Source organism: Capricornis sumatraensis, chromosome 10, assembly GCF_032405125.1.
Source record: "Capricornis sumatraensis isolate serow.1 chromosome 10, serow.2, whole genome shotgun sequence".
NCBI classification, from domain to species: Eukaryota; Metazoa; Chordata; class Mammalia; order Artiodactyla; family Bovidae; genus Capricornis; species Capricornis sumatraensis.
In genome coordinates, this window is record NC_091078.1 from 4,535,183 (window position 1) to 4,557,477 (window position 22,295).

The 22,295-nt window shown below is 35.9% G+C and overlaps 1 protein-coding gene across 2 annotated transcripts in view; it reads left to right on the plus strand.

The window, feature by feature from the left end:
* WAPL (WAPL cohesin release factor) overlaps positions 1–18,537 on the plus strand; it is a 73,457-nt gene extending 54,920 nt beyond the window's left edge. For both annotated transcript variants that reach the window (XM_068981788.1, XM_068981789.1), the window contains exons 8-18: positions 809–1,036; positions 3,953–4,064; positions 4,416–4,513; positions 5,139–5,215; positions 7,791–7,966; positions 8,289–8,404; positions 8,624–8,788; positions 10,832–11,039; positions 12,103–12,191; positions 15,656–15,751; positions 16,284–18,537. In XM_068981788.1, the coding sequence (XP_068837889.1) occupies positions 809–1,036; positions 3,953–4,064; positions 4,416–4,513; positions 5,139–5,215; positions 7,791–7,966; positions 8,289–8,404; positions 8,624–8,788; positions 10,832–11,039; positions 12,103–12,191; positions 15,656–15,751; positions 16,284–16,349 (1,431 nt within the window). In that variant the 3' untranslated portion in view covers positions 16,350–18,537. The remainder of the gene's footprint in view (positions 1–808; positions 1,037–3,952; positions 4,065–4,415; positions 4,514–5,138; positions 5,216–7,790; positions 7,967–8,288; positions 8,405–8,623; positions 8,789–10,831; positions 11,040–12,102; positions 12,192–15,655; positions 15,752–16,283) is intronic.
* Positions 18,538–22,295: the final 3,758 nt, after the last annotated feature.

Below are 22,295 nucleotides of genomic sequence, written 5' to 3' on the forward strand. Positions count from 1 at the left end.
AAACCCAGTTTGAATTTTGGAGATTTAAAGTTTAAATATTAGATAGTTAATTGTGTTTCTGTGCATTGAAATTCGTGTAAGATCAAGTACACTTCAATTAGAATAGATACATAGAAAAAATGTTTAAGTACAGAATATCCCAAATGTTGGGAATATTCTAACATAGACCTCTTTGTTCTGTTAATGCTTATCTATATCACCTTCAGTACATGTAGATTTTGTACGCTGAATGTGCTAACCACCTGATCTGAATGATTTTGAGAGCACATTATATTAATGATTTTTTAAAAAAACTACTTGGTTCAACCAGACCTGATAGGTTTATTTTAAACATATGAGTCTAATATGTTTCTTCGAGCATCCTGAGTTTATGTATTAACACAAACCCAGCTGTGTTTATTGTTTAAAACGTATTTACATTATTGATTTTAAATGGAAATTTGACTTCACTATGTGATAAAGAACAAAGAGTGAAGTATATTATAAAGTAGGATTATATAGCTGAAAAAAATGTCTTGTAAACTCTTCATTTAGCACAGAAAGGCCAGAAAAAATATAATTCCACTTAAACACTTCTGAGACATTCCTATAGGGAATGTCTGTAGAAAGGAAAATTTTAAGCTGTGGTGCTTTATGTATTTATTGTATGTATTCATTTCCCTAGAATATTTTAAGAGGGAGATTTTCACTGAATAAAACATTTTCAGGGTTTCTAAATGTAAACAAATGTCAAAATAGTCTTTTGTTGCCCGAAATTGTCACTAATCGCTTACATTAACTTTTCTTCCCCTTTTTGGGTCTGTTGAAGAATCTGTCCCTTTGTACAGCTGCCCTCATGTACATACTGAGTAGAGATCGTTTAAATATGGATCTTGATAGAGCGAGCCTAGATCTGATGATTCGACTTCTAGAACTGGAACAAGATGCTTCTTCAGCTAAGCTGCTGAATGAGAAAGACATGAACAAAATCAAAGAAAAAATTCGAAGGCTCTGTGAAACTGTACACAATAAGCACCTTGATCTAGAAAATATAACGGTGAGTTCCTTCCTTTGGTTGTAAAATGAAAATGTCAGTTATTTTTAAATGTAGGAACTACATTTAGGCTATTAGAAACTTGAATTCTTAATACTATATGGGTTTTAGGAATAAAGATTTAAAGGATCTTCAGAAAGAGCCATATTCAATGAGCATTCATTTATTTCAGAGTATCTCAGGATGTCTGATTAACTGCTGCAAGGGACCAAGACTCAAAAGGAGGATTCCCAGGCGTGAACCCCTCCATAGAGCAGTGTCCCTCACACTCATGGCCATGGCTATGCTTGTGCTCAGTACAACTCCCCAAGTTGACGATGATTATGTTGCTTTTGGTTGATTTTAGTTTTACTTTCCTCTGGCTTTTTTAAAAACTTGTAGAATCAAGAATATCCCCAAAGATTAGTAGGCCAGTGGAAGATAACTGGCCTTGTCATTTTGAAAAAATAAGATTATTTATTTATATATACTTGACTTTAAGACAATTCCAACATTATATAATTATTGGTTTTTCTACTGTCCACTAAACCGAAGACTGCAATGTTTGCTTTCAGAAACTACAGAATGCTTTGTGCTAGCCATATAATGACTTAGGATTATTGCTCTTCTTAGTTAAGGTAGAGTAGGGAATACATTCGGGTAGAGTGGGAGTTGAGGGGGAAAGCAAGTTAACATTAAAAGATAGGATACAAAATTGACATGTATTTAGTACTTTCTCTTATTAAGATTAGAAAATAGCTATTATGCTCAAAGTGTGGATAAACAATCCTTCTACCTCACCAAACTATTTGTATCCTAATTTTAAAATACATTCATACTTTTAACATTTTTAGAACATATACTGTTTTTTAATGCTATAAAGGAATAAGTTTGAGCCTATAATTTTTATTTGCTGCATAATTGAATAAATACAGCTTTTAAAAATTATTGTTACTATCATCATCATAATTTTCTCTCCCAACATTTAGGTTCTTTCCAGGCATTTGCTCTTAAATAAAGATGATAAACTTGCTTGTTGAATTTTCTCCCATCATTTATTGAATTTACTAGGATGGTAAATAACAGTATAATAACTGTGCTGTATTAAAGTAGTTAACTCACGTGATTAAAACGAGAACACACAGTTGCTGCTATTAGGATGTGGCGTGCCCCCCCAGCTTCAGCTACTCTTGGGTGTTGTGTTCATCTTAAATTGTAACAGTAGACATTGCTTTGTATAGTGACTGTCTCCTACACATTGTTTTATTCATTACTCAACCTGTTCCCTTGAAATATGTTGCTATTCCTGATGTACCATGGAAAGATATTTTAAAATATTAATATTATAATATTAAAATATAATTCAAATAACAGAGCTCACAATTGCTGAATAGTACTCTGATTAGTGATTTGGTTGTGTTTTAACTCTTTGAGAACTATTCCAGTTTTAAATAAAATGTTTGAATTGTAGGCTGTTTTAAAATACTAGCATATTATATACTGAATATAGCCTAAAATATGAAACAGTCCTTTTTATGCCTATAGAAACAAACCATAAAGTTGCTTTTTTTTTGCATCAGATCTTACAAATGTTTGTTGTATTAACATCAAATTACTATGTCCTTTTCTTCCTAAGCAAAGAAAGCCTCATTAGTCTTCATTTTCACTGCTGTGACTCATGAGCTAACCCTGCCCGAACTGATCTTATTACATTACTCTTTGAAGGACTTAGGATGAGAATTGAGCAAAATTATATCTGTTTTCATGGTGTTGAATTCTAGATCTATATTTGTCACCTTGGACATCAACCTTGTTCTTTTTAAAGTACAGAATAAAATCTGTAAGGTATAAAATAAAATCTCTTCTAAATCAGTAATATTAAGATTTTTGCTGATGAGATCTGTGTTTTGCATTTCTAAATATTTAATTTATATTCAGTTCAAAATGGGCCAGCAAGACATACTGTAAAATTGCATCTTTCAAAGCAGTGAGCTTTGGGAAGATAACCAGGTCTTTTCCCCTTTGTTACATTAAAGCATTTCTTTTTTTTATTAAAGTTCCTTTATTGTTACAGGAACCAAGTTGCCCTTTTAAAAGAAATTGAATTAAAAAGTAAAATTAATAATTGAAGGCAAATGAAGGGATGGAAAAAAACCTAACCTGGTTTATAAATATGGCTCTGAGTGTTCTTTGCTTCCTCCAGTAGTAGTCCTAAATCATTGTTTATATATAATTTTGTCATAGAGGCCAAAGTATCCTAGCTGCTAACCCTGTAGTATAAAGTTTGAAATTGGTGAATATGAAACCCTAAAAAAAAAAAAAAGTAATTTTGTTCAGAATAGATAAGAAAATATATAGAACAGTAAGAAAAAGACAAGCTACTTTACATGAATATAAAGAGAAGAATATTTGACAGGGGACTTAGAGTAAAAGAATTACAGGTAACTGATAAATATGTGAAAATAAGCTCATTTGCTATAGTTAGAAAACATAAAGCAAAGCAATAAGATACCAGTTTTTACCAACAGACAGAAATTTTGACACACCCACACTTTGTTTCTGGAGTATTTCTTGTTACAACATTTGTGGTAAATTAATCTAGTGTATCGATCTGCAGTTATATATACCTTTTGATTCGCCCTTGAGCCTATATGATGGTACCAGTATATATTTTATCGAACTGGCAAGTGATATAGACTACTTTAAATAATGGGATTTTCTCTGAAAACAAGCCAATGGATAAAAACATTTCTTTAGCTTAAGACTATTCTGATACCAGTTTTAAACTAGTTTTACTTTTAAAAAGCATTTACTGTATTAAAAAAAATACTGTGGGCTGGTAGCATGCAATTTCCTTTTTTAAAAAAGCAATCTCTAGAATTGTTGCCTCAGAATCACTACTCAGAGTCAAAATTCATTAATGATGCTTCTGATTTTCAGACTGGGCATTTAGCTATGGAGACTTTGCTGTCCCTTACTTCTAAACGAGCAGGGGACTGGTTTAAAGAAGAACTGCGGCTTTTGGGTGGTCTGGATCACATTGTAGATAAAGGTATGATATATTACACATACAACATTTTTTTTATTTAAAACCTGAATACTCTGTTCATATATTTCAAAGAATAATTGCATCAGTTTGAAAAGATCTCTTCCTTCTAGTAGCATCTTCAAAATCTTTTAACTTTTAAAGAAAGGGCCATTAACAGTTTGATATTGGAAAGTTAATCATTATAAATTAGAGTCTCATACATTTCAGCATCTCACTGTATAAAACTTAGAATAAGTGTTCAGAGAGGTTCCAACACATTAATAGCATGTATACAGATGACTTTTAGTGTTAGTAAAGGGGGTAAGCATTGAAGTGATGAGACATGTTAATCTATGTCCATTTCCTCTCTCCTAGTGAAAGAATGTGTGGATCATTTAAGTAGAGATGAGGATGAAGAGAAACTAGTAGCCTCATTATGGGGAGCAGAGAGATGTTTACGAGTTTTAGAAAGTGTAAGTATGGACAGCTATTTAAAGAAAATGATCTAATCTTAAATGTGCTCTCTGTGTGAGACTGTCATAATTTATATATCTCTATAGAGTTTCACTTTTGTTCATCTAAATTGAGATTGTTATGCAGTCAGTTTGTTTTTTGACTTTTATGAATGACTTAGTTCAGTGTAGAAACACCTGTGGGAAAATAATCTAGTGTGAATGAAAAGTTCTTGGCGCAGATGAAATTCACATTGTTCCCTTTTTCTTCTGGAGGGTCAAGTACGTTAAATAAACATCTAATTTTTTTTAAAGTCTAAATGAATCTACTTAAGATCTTTAAAATATTAGTTTATTAAGTTAGTGATAGCACTTTTCTGACATTTAAAGTGCTTGGTAGTTCATTACAATGAATGTGTAGTACAGAATATATTAATGGTGAGCGAGCAGTTATAACAGTGGTGTTTTGATTTTGTAATAAAGCAGTAGCTCTGTTATTTTAAATTTAGAACATGTGGGTTGTTTCTCCCTTTAGACAACAAGGGCTAATTTTTCCTCATCTTTATGTCTTTTAGAGCGCTTTGTGTTGTGTGTGAATGAATGAATGTTATGTATTGCCACAAAATTTCAAAATTTTCCCTTTTAGGTAACAGTGCATAATCCAGAGAATCAAAGCTACTTGATTGCCTATAAAGATTCACAACTCATTGTTTCATCAGCTAAGTAAGTTTTCCTGAAATGCCATGCTGTTTATTTAAAGCATTTGGATTGACTCTAATGGAAGTGCCATTGTCTCCTTTCTCCATAAAGTACTTTGGTCTGTCCAGTTTTGTGAACAAGAAGCAGTGCAGTAAGGTACAAAAGTTAGGAGTACAGATTCTGAAGCCAGAATGACTGGAGTTTGGATCTTAACTTCAGAACATCAGCCCTATAATAGCTCTGAACTTACAGGTTCTTACAGAAGGGGGGTAATAATTGTATCTACCTACCCAAGGTTGTTGCAGTAAAAGAATTAGTATGTATGTTAATATATTTTAAGTTAAATATGATACATATTTTAAATAATATTTTAATTCTAAGAAAGATTTTAAAATATCATTTGTATATTATATATAATAGAGATTATGTACAATATATAGAAGGAGTTAATATACATATGTAAAGCCTAAAACAATGCTTGGCATATAGTAGTAAGCATTAGTCCTTATTTTTATTGTAAATGAATTTTACTAGCTGCTTTCTGCTGTTTGTTTATACCTATTTTCCTAGATCTATATGTAGCTTCCTTCATTTCACACTCTCTGCCCAGCGTTCTTGACACTGGGCTAATGATATCACCTCAGTGTTTATAAAGTTTCCAAGTACGTCTCCAGTCTTGGTTCTAGCTTATTAACAGCAGCTTCTTACTAATAAGTCTGTTTAGTTGTTGATATCTCTGCCCTGGTACTCTGGCCTCTAGCCTGTCCAACGTTACACCACAGTGGGTTAACCTTCCTCAGATTTTTGTTTTGTAAAAATAATCCCAAACTCCAAATCTGTGTGATTTCTTGTCTTTGGATGTATGTCCAAAGTCCTTAGTATCAAAGGCCCACTACAGCCTGACTCAAGTTTATCTGTGTTTTAACTTCTTGTTTTGGAGAATTTCAAACAGAGATAAGAGTAGACAATAATATCATAAGCCCCAGTGTACATGCAGCTTGAATGTGATCATCAAACATTGGCCAGTCATGTTACCATGTATATATAACCTTATCCATTCTGCCCTCTACATTATTTTGGAGCAGATTACAGATTTCATATAGTTTCATCCATAAATACTTGAGAAAAGAGGACTCTTTAAAAAATATATTAAAAAAAATAAAATGAAAAAAGAAAGTAATTATCGAGGAAAAAAATAAAAAATATAACCACAATAGCATTTTCATCTCTTAAAAATTAGCAATTGCTTCATATTATAAGTCCAGTCAGTATTCAGTTTTTCCCGTAATCCCAAATTTCTAATAGTCTCTAGTTCCCAATATTCTTGTTTGAGTCTGTAGGCTTTCCCTCCATCCTGTATTTGTGAATTCTGTGTCATACTTAATACCTTTAAGGTATGTGTTCTGGTTGTTCTATTACTATGTTTTACTTTCTCACCAAAGAGTATTTGTGCAAGTTAAATTTGTATCTTATTTTTAAAATGTCTCCTATATACTTAATGACTCCTGACAAATGCCTTCTAAAACATTAGGAACCATTTGTGATTAGGCACTTGTGTCAGTAGACATTAGAATTGGATGTTTGTGAAAGACCACTCCTCAGACTTTCTGAAGCTTTCAGTAGAATGCTGATAAATGCAAGGATGGTATATTGAGTAATTAAACAATACGCCCTTACTGTCTCTTCTCACCTCCCAACAGATTTAGTTCAGTACTGCTTAGGCAGTTAACAGTAACAGCATGGTAATCCTGGCGAACATCCCCAAACATCTGAGCACATTATTTTAGGTTAGACACGAATACCTTCCTAATTAGAGAGTTTTTTTTAAGAAGCATCTAGAGGGGAATTAGACATAGTAGTTTTAAGGATTTTGCATGGTATACATAAAGAATCAACTCACAATTTGTGTATTTCATCATTATCTCATAGATATTAAGTTAATGGACTCGGTGATTTAAAGAGTCTCAGAAATACTAGAACCACTTAAAGATTACATTTCCTTGTTACTTTGGGTAGTATCTTGTGAATCCTTAGATGTAGCTGATACCCTTGCATGACTGCCAGAAGACAAACATGTCAGTTAAATGACCTCATGTTTTTAAAAATGTTCTAATGTTTATGAAGTATTTAGTATCTGTTTATACAAAGTTATTATGTAATAGTAATATAAATAATATCCTCTACCTGCTGAGAGTTCACATTCTAAAGGACAAACATCTAAATGAAATTCAGAAGTGTCCAGTGCTGGCTTTTAATGGTTTTACCTTGGGTGAGGTGGGGTAGTAGGTTTGTTATGTTGGAGAGATTGGAAAAATTGGGGACAGCTGTTGGTAGTATAAACTTTTGCATCGAGTTTATAATTTTCACTTTGCTTAGAAAAATTTATATTAACAAGTTTTTCCAAAATAAAATTTAGCACCTAATGTGATATCAGACATGTTTGATACATGATTAAATAGTTCACATAACATCTGAGTAGAAAAAGATTAATTTGACAGCCTTTATGACAGATTTAAAGCATTAAGGTCCAAGTCAGTAGAAGTTCTTAATATAACTATTTTTGTTGAGCGTAATAGTCTGTATTTTGTCTTCTCTTAAGAGCATTACAACATTGTGAAGAGCTGATTAAGCAGTATAACCGTGCTGAGAACAGTATATGCTTACTTGACAGTAAGCCTCTGCCTCAGCAGAATGTAACTAACCACGTGGGCAAAGCAGTGGAAGACTGCATGAGGGCCATCATCGGGGTGCTGCTCAACTTAACCAATGACAATGGTGAGTCACGCTTCCACATATATTCTCATTGATAGGCTGCACAGCATCACATGCAGAAATAAGTCAGTCCCCTTGTTTCTTCTCTCAGTGTGGTGGCGTTTGGATTGCTGTCATGTAGCTCACTTAGTCATGTATAGGTTTAACTGCTTTTAAGAGCTGATATTTTTAGAACCTGCCTTGTGGCTTGGCTTAGAAATATTACAGTCAACAATATATTTTAATAAAGAAATGACTATTCTTTTTTAAGCTATGTGTTTTTAACTTTTAATATTCGTGTTAATAGTTGGTCACAATTTCACACTTTGCCCATTCCCCACTTCAGAATGGGGCAGCACCAAAACAGGAGAGCAGGATGGCTTGATTGGCACAGCCATGAACTGCGTGCTTCAGGTTCCAAAGTACCTACCTCAGGAGCAGAGATTCGATATTCGAGTGCTGGTGAGTCTAAGTGGCTTGTTGCATACATGCATACTTGATCTAGTAAGATGATGCAGACAACGTCTTTGATTGGGAAGGTGATCATTTTATATACTGGGTTTAACCGTGTAGATGGTAGAGCACTGGCTTGCTTTCTGGCTGCCATGAAGGGTTACACATATTGTGTTCATTTGCTTTTAATCCTCACCTGTGGTAACATGCATGTTTTCATTTTTGTAGGGTTTAGGTCTACTGATAAATCTAGTGGAATATAGTGCTCGAAATCGGCACTGTCTTGTCAACATGGAAACATCATGTTCTTTTGATTCTTCCTTCTGTAGTGGAGAAGGAGATGATAGTTTAAGGATAGCTGGACAAGTTCATGCAGTCCAGGCTTTAGTGCAGGTAAGCAACAGCTTAACCCTAAATAACCCTTTGTTCGTTGCATCTGTCCAAGTTCTTGATCACTTGCATCTTCTGTCTCCCTTCAGCCTCCTCTCTCCCTCTAATATTTTTACCAGTTCAGTGAGAGGTTAGAATGTGTACCATTACTTCATTTACTCTGCTGTTTTCAGCTATGACAGTCACTCATTAGACACTGTTAGCAAAAAGCAGAAACAAGGCCCATTTGTTTATGAATCAAAGATAGATTATTAACAACAAATTAGGAATTAACTTCTAGCCTTAGTCCTCTAGCATTTCCTGGTCTGATCTGTGCCCAGGACTGTGTGCATCTGAATACTGGGACATACTTTTCAAAGTATGTATATCTTTGGAGTAATTTCCTAACTTAGAAATTGTTAGAATAGGTACTAATATGTTAAAACTGATGTCCCCAACTCACCCCACCCCAAACACTCCCTTTCCTCTTGTTTATACTTCCTCCCAAAACTATATGTGAGTTTTTAAGGTTTTTTCGACAATGCTGGCATTACAGTTTTTATCTTTTTGCAAGCTACTTTTGTCATTTCCTTAAGTGACAGTAATAATGAACCATCCTTTTCCTTTTTTTCAGAAATTTTAGCTAACCTTTAATCCTTTTGGTCTTTTTGAAACTAGAAGTGCTTGTGAACTGTGTTTTCAGGGAATAATCTGCAACTAGATGCCCGTCATTCTCTTTTCAAACATTTTGATCTCAGGACTTCTTTATACTCTTTTTTTTTTTTTTTGCCTGGCCCCCCACCCCTTTTTTTTTTTTGGCCCGCCCCCCTTTATACTCTTAACACTTACTGGGGACTCCAAAGAGCTTTGTTTATGTGTGCTTTATCTGTTGATATTTACTAAATTAGAAGTCAAAACTGAAAAAACTATAAAATACATTTACTTTCTTAAGGGTATTAAAGTTTACATACCATTCTTCTGTATATTTCAGCAAGTTTTTGAGATCTACTTGGCATTTAGTTTTCTGATAGCTGTCATCAGTAATTTAGGGTTTCTCCAGATCATGTCAGCAAATATATGAAACGCTTTCTGTACATTCAACATTGTGCCAGCACAGGGAAATAAGTAAGTGAAGGCAAGAGTTTTTAGTATGTTCCCTTTTTAGACTTTTTTGGTGTATACTTCCATTGACAATTGTACTTGGATTTTTTTAATTGAAATGGTGTTGATTTACAGTGTTAATTTCTGCTGCACAGCAAAGTGACTCAGCTGTACATACGCATTCTTCTTCATACTCGTTTCCCTCATGGCTTATCCCATCACAGTGGATATAGCTCTCTGTGCTGTGGAGTAGCACCTTGTGTCTGTCCATTCTGCATGTAATAGTTTGCATCTGTTCACCCCAAACTCCTAGTCCTTCCCTCTCCCATCCCCCTCCCTGTAGGCAACAAGTCTGTATATCGGTGTCATCTTTGCACAGGGACCATGCCAGTGTTCTCTGTTATATGTGTTGCTGAAGCAAACACTATAGTTTTATTATTAATATAGCAGTTGAGATTTAGTTCTCAGTCTTTCTCTGAGAACTTGTTTTCTACTTTCTTTAGTTTTTATTTCTTTAAATTTCTTTTAAAGAAGCCATTTGTTTTCCCCAAATATTATGAAACTTTATTCAGTGTCCTCTCTTCCTTCCAGTTAATTTATCCAGGCTGCTTGGATTTAAAGAATTTTTGACTGTTTGAATTTTAACTTTTAATTTGTAATTTTTGCTTGAACTTCCTGCCCGTTATTATCCAAATTAAAGGAAAGTGTTGAGATTTTCATTCTTAAAAATAGAATGCATACATCATCGGTAGATAATTTACTTAATTTTGAGTCCCAGCAGCATTTATAGTTTTGTTTTGTCTTCAGTTGGATGTAGAGCTAGGGCTTTTGCTGATATGTAGCCTTTTTACCAAACAGTATGCTTCTTAGGGTTAATGATGTTTAAAAGCAAATGGAGCCTTATATTTGGGTACATTGATGTTGGTAGGTGATCCCTTTTTAATGATCTTCAAAAATGTTTATCAGCTGTTCCTTGAGCGAGAACGAGCAGCACAGTTGGCAGAAAGTAAAACAGATGAATTGATCAAAGATGCGCCCACCACTCAGCATGATAAGAGTGGAGAGTGGCAAGAAACAAGTGGAGAAATACAGTGGGTATCAACTGAGAAGACTGATGGTACAGAAGAGAAAAACAAGAAGGAGGAGGACGATGAAGAACTTGACCTCAATAAAGGTGTGTTTTCTTTGACTGCCTTATTTTTTAAAAGATGTGTGTGTGTGTTTTTTCCCCTGTAAAACATTTTTTTACTTCATGTGTGGTCATAATCTTGCTGTTTTATGGCCTCTCTGGTTGAGTGCACACAGGCTTTGCTGTTTGGTAGCAGTCTTCACCTAGCGGTGAGAATGGCATGTGTGTACTGTTGGAAGGTCTGTGTTTCCTCCCTGGGCCTCTCTTTACTGTCTGTGAAGAGAAGCAGCCAAGTAACATGACTCCTAAGGGTGTTTACAGTTTTGATATTTTGCCCATATTTTAAATTGGGTTATCTTTTGTTGTTATTGAGTAGAATTTTTAGAGCCTCAATTCTTACCAAGTACCTGGTTTGCAGATAAATTCTGTGAGTTGTCTTCTTGAAGGTGAAGCTTTAAATTTGATAAAGTCTAACTTACCTATTTTTTATATTGTCTTTTGTGGTCTTGGTGGTGTATCTAAGAAACCATTTCCTAACCCAAGGGCACAAATATTTAGTCCTGTGTTTTCTTCTAAGGGTTTTATGGTTTTAGCTTTTATATTAAGGTTCCTCTACCATTTGTGGGTTGTCTTTTTTTTTTTTTAATTTGGTTAACTTGTGTGGATATTACATCTTCCTAGCACCATTATCCAGAGAAGGTGATGGCACCCAACTCCAGTACTCTTTCCTGGAAAATCCCATGGACGGAGGAGCCTGGTGGGCTGCAGTCCATGGGGTTGCAAAGAGTCGGACACGACTGAGCGACTTCACTTTCACTTTTCACTTTCATGCATTGGAGAAGGAAATGGAAACCCACTCCAGTGTTCTTGCTAGAGAATCCCAGGGATGGGGGAGCCTAGTGGGCTCCCGTCTATGGGGTCACACAGAGTCGGACATGACTGAAGTGACTTAGCAGCAGGAGCAGCAGCAGCACCATTATCAACGTTTAGCAGTTTTGAAGTAAAGATGACACAGTTGCTGGTTTCCTAGGTGCTTTTGTTGTTGTAGTTTTTGGTTTATATATATATATGCACATGCACTATTAGTTTTCTGTTTTAATACTTTCAGCCCTTCAACATGCTGGCAAACACATGGAGGATTGCATTGTGGCCTCATACACAGCACTGCTTCTTGGGTGTCTCTGCCAGGAGAGTCCAGTAAGTAAGAGTTCTGTGTTGTTTTATGTTATCCTAAAAGAATTTCACTGCAGCCACTTCACATCGTTACTTAATTAACTTGTTACTTTATTTTTCCCTCCTGTTAAAAACTTTTAAATATTTGGTGAACTTTAGAAGGTACATTTCAAAGTAAGAGTATATTGGTTTTGATGAGAAAGTTCCAGATTGATAGAGGAATCAACTCACATGTCTTTGGTTGAAGTAAAAGCACCATATAAGACCTGTGCTCAGCTGGCTTAGGTGGAAAAGGTCCGCCTCAGTGATACCAAGGACTCATAATTTCTGCCTTTAAACTCTGCTCTCCTCTGCGTGTTGTCTTTTGCTAGCTTTCTTCATGCACCTATGCTGACTCTGTGTCTCACCTAGTTAAATAGTGCCCAGCGGAAGAATGTGGCCTGTTTGTTTCTCTTTGTTTAAAGAGCAATGATTTCTTTTCCCTAGGACTTTTCCACACCCAACGCAGAAAGTAGACTTCCTTTACCTTGGCCAAGATTGGCTCGCATGCTTTTGTTTGATCTACTCATTGGCCAGGAAAATGGGATTACTATGTGAGATTTAGATCATGATTTAACTATGAAAAATCATGGCTCTCCCTGGTGGCTCAGAGGGTAAAGTGTCTGTCTGCAATGCAGGAGAGCCAGGTTCGATCCCTGGGTCGGGAACATCCCCTGGAGAAAGAAATGGCAACCCATTCCAGTATCCTTGCCTAGAGAAACCCATGGACAGAGGAGCCTGGTGGGCTAGAGTCCACAGGGTCGCAAAGAGTCGGACACGACTGAGCGACTTCACTTTCACTTTAACTACGAAAAGGATGTGAATGTGTACACAGTTGGGCTGAATCAGCACAGAAGTGGACATTTCTCGCTGTTTGAACAGTCTGCTTTAAAATGGAGGACACGTGGGATTTTTTTAAATTTATTTTTTTAACAGAGAGGCCCAGTAGAAGAGCCAAATTTTAAAATAAAAGAGAGGTGGGTTTTTTCCCCCTACAAGCAAGGGCGTTCAGGATGCAAGAAAGAATGGAGACCTGTTGTATAGTGGGATGGCTAGTTTCTCTTTTCTTGAGACTAGAGGGCTAGAAGAAAAGAACGTAATCATGATATGAAGGGCTTCTGTCTGCCCACCCACATTTCCTCATTTTTGCCATCAAGTTTTATCCATTGTCATTTTTGTTCTTCCTGCATACCTTATTTGTCTTAAGTCCAGTGTGTTTTTCTGGATCTTTCTTGTTCATTTATTCCATATTGTAGAAAGGCTCTGAGCTGAGTGCATACTGGCCCACTTCGTTGCTGGCCCTTGCTGGCACAACTGCTTTCACGATCAAGACCAGAGTTCTTACCATGGTGCTAGAGGCCCCGCAAATCTTTATTTCCTTTCCTGGACTCTCTTCAAGCTCAGCCTTTGTCCTTATTTCCTTAAAATTCAGAGATTTTAAGGGCAAATGGGAAGCACATACCAAGCAAAATGGAGGAGGAAAGCACACCCCACCCCCACCCCCCAAAAAAGTGGGTATGCTATTTAAAGATTTTTACATATTTTGCATACACCCTGGTTTCAGTTGTGTTCTGAGTTTTTTTCAGATGTGAATTATTTCTCTCTCATGTCTCAAGAGAGGTTAGGTTGTAGACAATATTGTGAATTTATAGAGCCCAGGATGTCTTTCTTACCTTGGGGGTCATTATGATTAACCCTGAAAAGCTAGCTGATTCCACAAAATGTAGAAGACATTGGTTTGCCCAGTGTTTAAGTGGAGGAAAGACGAGAATCAGGTGGTTATGTGCAGTAAGGGCTGTTTTAAGGTAAAGCGCAGCATGCCTAGGAAGCCCAGGAGACCCTGGTGTCACTTTCCATTGCCCGGTAGGCATCTGGTGCGTTTTAATGGTCAGTCTTCTCTGTGGCCTTCCTGTTCTTGCTGCTCTCAACTCTCCTTTCCTGAAATCCTGCATACCACCACCGTAGCTAACTTCCTTAAGAGCACATCTGATCATGTTAACCCTCCAACCCGCCAGTCTTTCTTGACTCACTGTCATTTAGGAAATGATAGCTTTGTTTACTGCTATAAGACTCCAAACTTAAATGCTTCTCCAATATTTTATTTTACTGAAGCATAGTTGATCCAGTATTAGAGTCTGCCACACCCCTTGGTTGCGTTGCTAAATTTCTGAAGTAGGCCATGCCGCTTCACACCTTTTCTTACCTCCTGTACCCTACCATTTATTGCACACTTTTAAAGTAAATGCTCTGACTCTCCTTCCCATGCCTTGGCTACTTACTGTGTTGTACTCGTAATTTGTTGATAGAAAAGGATTTGATTTGGGTTGTTGAGAAGCTTTCACTTGAAACCTAGGATCTAATTCTTCACTCTGAATGAGAGAGGCACCCTTTTCTGTTGAGCCATCTTCATAGCCAGCATCCAGTCTTCCCACCACCGTGCTACCCTGCCCCTCTCCGTGCAGTTGGTTAGGGTGCATTTAAACCCAGCTTTGCGTTACCTCTGCAGCTAGCTGTTGCCCTCATGATGTGCCCCTGAATATAGCCTCAGTGTGTGTTCAAAATACAGCATTGAAAGATGGCAAAATCCCTCAGGATTGGAGCTGCAAGCTTTTACTGAGTAGCTGTAAAAGTGGGAGAGAGGGGATTGGTTGCAGATTTCCTAAGAGGATAATATGTACTCTTCCATGTCTTCATCAACAAATATGAAATCAAAAGCATCCTTTTTCCCGTCTTTTTTTTTCTTTTTGTATGTGCTTTTTATTATAGGTGAGCCTCCTTAGAAGAGCTTTTCCTTTTATTCTTTATGAATCTTTAAAGCATTTTAAATACGTATTGAAATGAAACAACATTTTAAGCAGGCCATGTGTTTTTCTTACAATAAACTGGTTTATATACAGTTTTGCTGCTTCTTGCTAATAACGAAGGGAAACATCCTAATCTTCTGTCCTGACATTGCATACATTTTTTTTCTATAGATGATACTAGATTTCCTTTGGAAAGATACAGTTAATTCCTAGCCTACATGAAGAATTTTCCTTGATCTTTTTCTTTATATTCCTGATCAGCTTTATGGATACATTCTCAGTCTGCATTTCCTTGCTATTCTTATCCCTGCTCGTTCTGCCCTACCCCCTACAGTACATTTTGTTATTTCAGGCATTTTTCTGTGCATTTACGAAAGTAAATATGCACATAAATGTCTCTTTGTAGTCTTCGGCAGCTTTATCTTTTTCCTTTCTTTCTGAGGATGGGATAGGGTGGGGGTAGAGAATGGACTCACAGGCTCACAAAAGTTGGAGTGTGGAAAAGGAAATTGCATATTAACCAAGGAGTTTAAGGACCTTGTATAAGTTTGAAACAGGATGTGTGCCAAAACCAACTACACAGTGCAAGGTTCAAACTCATGTTTTCTGCCACCTGACCAGTGTTCCTTTGGTTTGTTTCCTTAGATCAATGTGACCACTGTGCGGGAGTATCTGCCAGAAGGGGACTTTTCAATAATGACAGAGATGCTCAAAAAATTCCTGAGCTTCATGAATCTTACCGTAAGTAACTTGTATTGCAGCTTCTGTGGTTTTACATATGATACACTAATGACAGTAGAAATGCAGGACTTCCCTGGCAGGCCAGAGGTGAAGACGGCACCTTCAGTGTAGGGTGTGCAAGTTCAGTCCCTGGTCAGGGAACTAAGATCCCACATGATTTGCAACCAGAAAACCAAAGCATAAATACTGAATTAAAAGAAAAATTCAATAAATGCTTTTTAAGAAATGACAGTAGAAATACAAGTATTATGGCCATCATGAACAGAAGCAAAAAAATGATTTTCTTTTAATAATTGCGTGGTTTCTTTAAGGTAACTGAGTTATTAGGGGCAAATATATTGATACTGTATTATGAAAGCCATAGTTTGATCTCACCTTGTTTTGAGTCATAATGTTTGGTTTAATAAAGCTAAATAGTTTAAGCTCTGATGCAGTGCTTTGGAGAATTAACTGTGACTTCCCCTCCACTCCCACCGCCCATCACCACCACCCCCCCGCCCCCACCCCCGCCCTCCACCCCTCCCCTTTCCAGTGTGCTGTTGGAACTACGGGCCAGAAGTCCATCTCTAGAGTGATTGAGTACTTGGAACACTGCTAGCTGCTTGCCCTTTGCTTCAGGTGCTCGGCAATGCTGGAGCTATACTTAGACAAAGAAAAGTCACGGAAGAAGTCCTTGAAGATACACCAAGAACATTCATCAGTATCGTTCATATTTGGATTTTTAAGGCCACCTGATTTCTTCTTCGTCATGCATTCTGCATTTGCTAAATGACAGTTACTACATCAATCTGCAACTATCAAAAATGAGGGAAAAGGTTCAGGCTGTTAACAGTTCCACGCAGTATTTAAACACACTTTGGCAGAATTTATACTCTCCCCTTGTTCTCTTGCTTTGTTCTGGGCAAGTTCTAAGGGGAAACTTGTGCTGCTGTTAGTGCAACTGCTGTGTATGTTGAGCCACTGTTGTCATGCCAGCCAGGTGCAAAGGCAGCGTAGCTACTGAGGTATTGAATGTTCTGAGGACATTCTAGACAACAGCTTAGTTCCTTTTTCAGGCTCATTTGCTTTTGCTTTTTTGTTGAATGATTCCAATCGTAAATAAAGCTTTTAATAATTTTGTGAATTTTTTTGTTGTTGTTCCCTGAACTACTGTCTATATTTAAAATTAGATGGAATCCAAAGACACAAGGGATTAGTATATTTTTTTATTCTTGATTTGGTTTGGGTTGTTGAAGTATTTTTCACCTTTGAGACCATGAGCATATTCATTATCATACCATAGTAGGTCATAGCTGTAGACGCAAGCAAACAAATAACAGTTTGAGGGAATATAAGATGATGTGCCCTGTTAAAGGATGAAGCGAAACAGACAAACCCAGGGTAGTTTAACCCTTAAAGTCAGGGGAGACTCTCGAAACATGATTAAGTTTTGAGGGAGAACTCTCTAGATATATTTTCTAATGTTCAATACAGTAAATATAAGGAAGCTAAAACACCAATGTGGAATTCATGTTTCCAGATAACATGTATATTCTTCTATAAGAGTGACAGGATCAAATGCATAAACGCAAAGCCTTAAATTGTTGGTTTAGAGAAGATCCTTTTTCTTCATCCAGATTCTTTTAGTTCATAGAACAGTGTGTTGTTTGGAGCACACAGTAACATATTTTATATATTTAATTTTACAACATTGCAAATTTTTATTGTATTAATTATTGTTCAGACCACTGGTTATACATTTTTTCTTTTTTACTGATTGGGCCTGAATACAGGCTTTCCAGAGATTTTCATTTAATACTTTAAAATACCTTTCAGGTAGTTATATCATGTTTCTTCATTGGATTTGTAAAACTTGAAGCCATAAAAATATTAGTTTGGTGTGTATTGGGGAAAATAGCTAAAAGTCTAATTTTTACCCATTTAGACTTTGTTATTTCCTTGTATAAAGTGACAAATCGGGGCTCTTGGATCAGTGCCAGCTGTAATGTTTTTTAATGCAGTGGCTGCCTTTTATTGTCTTCCTATTTTTGATAATGCAGATTGTTGGGAAATCTATAAGGAAGTAACTGATTCCAGTCAAATTGTTTTCTTCTTCCTCCTACCCACCCCAGCCCCCCACCCATCACCTTCTAAGAGCATAGTGTGCCAGTGTAACTTGGGAAAGACTGAGGCTGTGTTTGCCCTGAGTATACAAGCTAGCTTAGCAAACTACTTAAAATGCTTATTGGTGAATGATACCCATAAAATTGAATTAGTTAAATTATTTTAAAATACATTGATATTTATTAATCATTGGATTTAGAAAAAGGAGATTTTTAGTAAAACTGACTTGTGGCTGAATGGTAAGGGATATTATAAAACATTTGGTTAAGAACAATCAGGGCGAACTACATTTTTCTGTTACACTGGTAATCATTTGAGAATTGATTTACCTCAGTGTTTAACAGTTTTTTGTTTTGTTTTGTTTTTTAAATAATAACTAATTGTCAAGCACTGATAGAGATGCAGATTTTGGTGGGGAGTGGTGGGGGAGAAATCACCTCACCAAACGCAGTGCATTTGTGTGTGTTTAACCCTCAGAGAACTCTGCATTTTAGGGTACTTGAGGCTGACTTGCAAATTAACTAAAGTTTTAAAGTAACCTTTTTTTCCACTGTAAATATTTCTGTAAATACTACCAATTGGAAACTAGAAGGTAGAGTACTTTTCTGAATCCAATCCTATTTTTATTTTATACAGTATTTCTCAGCTGTGATCTTTGGAGCAAAAGCCAACGGCAGGAAAAAAATAGTTTGTACCAGTTTCATGAAGTATGTCTTTGGGTTTTTGTAAATAATTTTAACTCAAATAAAATTGCTACTTTCAATACACATGTTGTCTTTAACATAAATCTATTGAACTATTTTGGAGGAGGAAGACACAAGCTTGATAGAGCTGACTAATGGGAAATACAGTGTGTCACTTAAGTGAATTTCACACTTTGAAAATGCACAGAACAATTTAACCAGTTTTTGTTAAACACTATGTATATCCCTGTGTTTTTAATAATACTCATCTAAATGTAATGTCAACTCAGCAACTCACATACGAGGGATGGTGGTTTTCTAGTTGAGTAGCTGTGCCCTTGTTATGTTACTAAGTTGCTTTAGTCCTTTTGCACCTCTGAATATGACCTTTCATTTGAGTTTTGAGAACTGCTTTTTAGTTTTCCAGTTTCTTCTTCAGTTGTCAGCCTTTAAGTTTCCTGTATTTATTCAAGTGGGTTCTTCAACCTCTACTGAATGCTTTTAACTGTAAACCTGGATGAAATGATCTGTCCTGGGAGCTTCTGTCTGCTTTTCCCTCTTATACACATAGAGGCAAGTATATAACCATGTTTAAGAGTGCAGGCTAAGGAGATAGAAAGATCTTAAATCACATGCATAAATTTTGAATATTACTGCTGATGTTTATGGACTTTGAGCAAATTCCGGAACTTTTTTTCTGTTTATTCAACCAGAAATAGGGGATAGTACTGGGTTGGCCAAAAAGTTTGTTCTGGTTTTTATGGGGTTTTTTGGCCAACCCAGTACTTAACCTCAGTGCCGTGAAGATCAAGATGGTACACGTAAAGTATTCACAGTGTTTCAGACAGGACTTGGTAAATAGTAGCTTTCATCAAACAATTTTCATTCCATCAGGAAATTAAAATGTAAAGAACAGAGGAGAATAGTGTGATAATTTTTAAACAATTGAGATAATACCTTTTCATATCACTGAGGGCATTGGGTTTGAATTACTTTAACAGCAAATCTCTAATTAATATCTTGGTAGTAACTAATAAAGCAAGGGGAAAACAAGTGATCATTAAAAAGTTCCAAACAAGTTTTATACACTAGAAAGAAGGACCAGAAGAGGTTTGCACAGTTCACTGCCAGTTAATGATCTCACACAGAATGCAAAGATAAGTAATTTGATATAGAAAGTCTTTAAAGTGAAGAAAAAATTGAATGTTGTTGAATGTTTTGATCAAACCTCTGTTTTCTTTGCTTATATGTCTGCAAATTGAATACTCCAAAGGTCATGCATTGGCTTAAGGAACAAAAATGGAAAACCATACCTGTATACCGCCTAGATTGAAGGGACCTGTCTGCTCTCCAGAGTTGTGTAACAGAGGGTATGGTAAATAGAATGTCAACTGCAAACTGGCACTTGCCATCTGTCTCTACAAGGACTAAGTCATGTGCTGTTGCAGCTGCTGATTTTCAACACCCACTAAAAGTTCAGGGTGCACAGAAATGAGATGCTCTGTGCTGGTGTGGGGGGTACTGGGGGCACTGGCAGAACAGGTCTTCAGATATGTCAGGAGCTGATTTTATTAGCCCAATTGTATCTCCTCATATGGAGAAAAGCACTAAAATCCTTCACAGTGATAACTGTTCATCTTGACTAGGAGAAAGCTTCATGAGACTAGCAGAAACCTGGAAAAATGTGTGCCTGACTGCGTGTACTCACCCTTCACCAGAATCACATATATACTGTCCTTTCCCCCCACAACCTCTGGAGCAGTTTTTCAGAGCTATCTGAGGTGCTGCTTAAGTCCACGATACCTTACTCCCTACAACAGCAAGTATTTTTAAGGAGACAAAATGACCTAAAGTTCACATGGAACTGCAAAGGACCGAAAGGAGCAAGATAATCCTGAAGAAGGGTATACACTGGACAAGAGGAGCCTAGCAAGTTACAGCTCACAGTGAGCGAGTGACTTTCACATACACTTCTGAACTTCAAGTTTTGCTACAAAACTGCAGTAGTTAAAACCATGTGATATTAGCATTAGGGCAACTAGATGCATACAACAGAGTCTAGAAACGGATGCACATACAATTCATCACCAAAATATTTTTGGCAGAGGCACCAAAGCGATTTTTAATGTGGAGTACTTTTTAACAAATCATTCTGAAACAATTAGATAACCATTTTTAATAAACCTTGACCCTACCTGTTACCAAACACAAAAATTCCAGATGGATCATAAGATCTAAGTGTAAAGGCCGAAACTACAAAGCTTTTAAAAGCATCAAAGAACATCATTTGGGGAGTGGCAATTTTTTTGACAAGATGCAGAAATCAATAAAAACTGATTAAATTTATCAAAATTTAAAAATGCATGTTTATAAAGGTACATCATAAGAAAGTGAAAAAGCATTCTGACTGGGAGAAAATGTTCACAAATCATTTGCTTGACAAAGGACTTTATCCAGAATATAGAACTTAAAACTCAATAAAGAACAGCTCCATTTTTAAATGGACTTGAATAGGTCCTTAACAAAGGATGATACATGAGTAACTAATAAACACATTTAAAAAACACTCTGCATCATTAGTGATCATGGAAATGCACTTTTAAATTACAGATACTACCTATTCAGCAAAACAGCAAAATTTAACCAATAACACTAATATGTTCCAGAAATGAGCAGTTGGAACTTTGTCAGTGTTGCTGGTGAAAATCATAACACCACTTTGGAACAAAGTTTTGGGAGTTGCTTGTAAAAGTAAAGATACATTTCTCTTTCAACTCAGCATTTGCTTTTTATGCAGGAAAAATTAAAGCATTCAACAGATGGTTGTGGCGAAATTTTCACAACAAATTTGTGAAAAAATGTTCATAGCCATTTTATTAATAGTAGCCAAACACTGGAAACAAATGTTTGTCCATCAGCAGGCAATGGATAAATTGTATTTATGCAACAGAATTTAGCAATAAAGGGGAATGACCTACTAATTCAATCAGAAATGTGGATAAATCTTATATTTATTGCTGAGTGGAAGAACCCAAATAAGCTTACATAAAGCATGAATCAACTGACACAAATTTATAGGACTGGCAAAACTAAGGTGAAAACATTCACAACAGTTCACTTAGAAGATGATAACAAAAATGAAAAATTCTTCATGTTTAGAAAATTAAAACTAACCTGACAACTTATGGGTTAGAGAAATTATGGTGGAAAATGTTTAAAAATTAGGACTAACAACAAAAGTCTTAAGATGTATCAAAACCATACTAAGGATAAATGTTTGACTTTAAATGTTAGTATATGAAAAACAATGACTGAAAATTCTAAAAGACAAGTCTCCATTTTAAAGATAGATCAAGAGCAATATAATAAACCTTTGATAAGGAGAAACAAGGTAATAGAAAAAACTTTTAAAATTAGCCCAAAATAGACTTTGAAAAGGGGAATTAACTTTGGGGACACTGACCAAGAAGGAAAAATACATATTAAAAATTAACTATAAAAATACAAAAGTACAGAGATAGAAATTTAAAAGACATGAATTGAATACTCTGAATAGATATGTTAATGAAATTGATAATGTAAATGAAATTATCAAATTGGAAAAATGAAGTGAATAAAACAAAATGGAAAGCAAAAGAGCTTTATAACTTCTAAAAAAACATTTTAAGATTCCATAACATATATAACACAAAAGTTCATGATTTTGAAAGTTATTTCTACTAAGTTTTCAAGAAATCTAATTTTACACAGATTCTTCT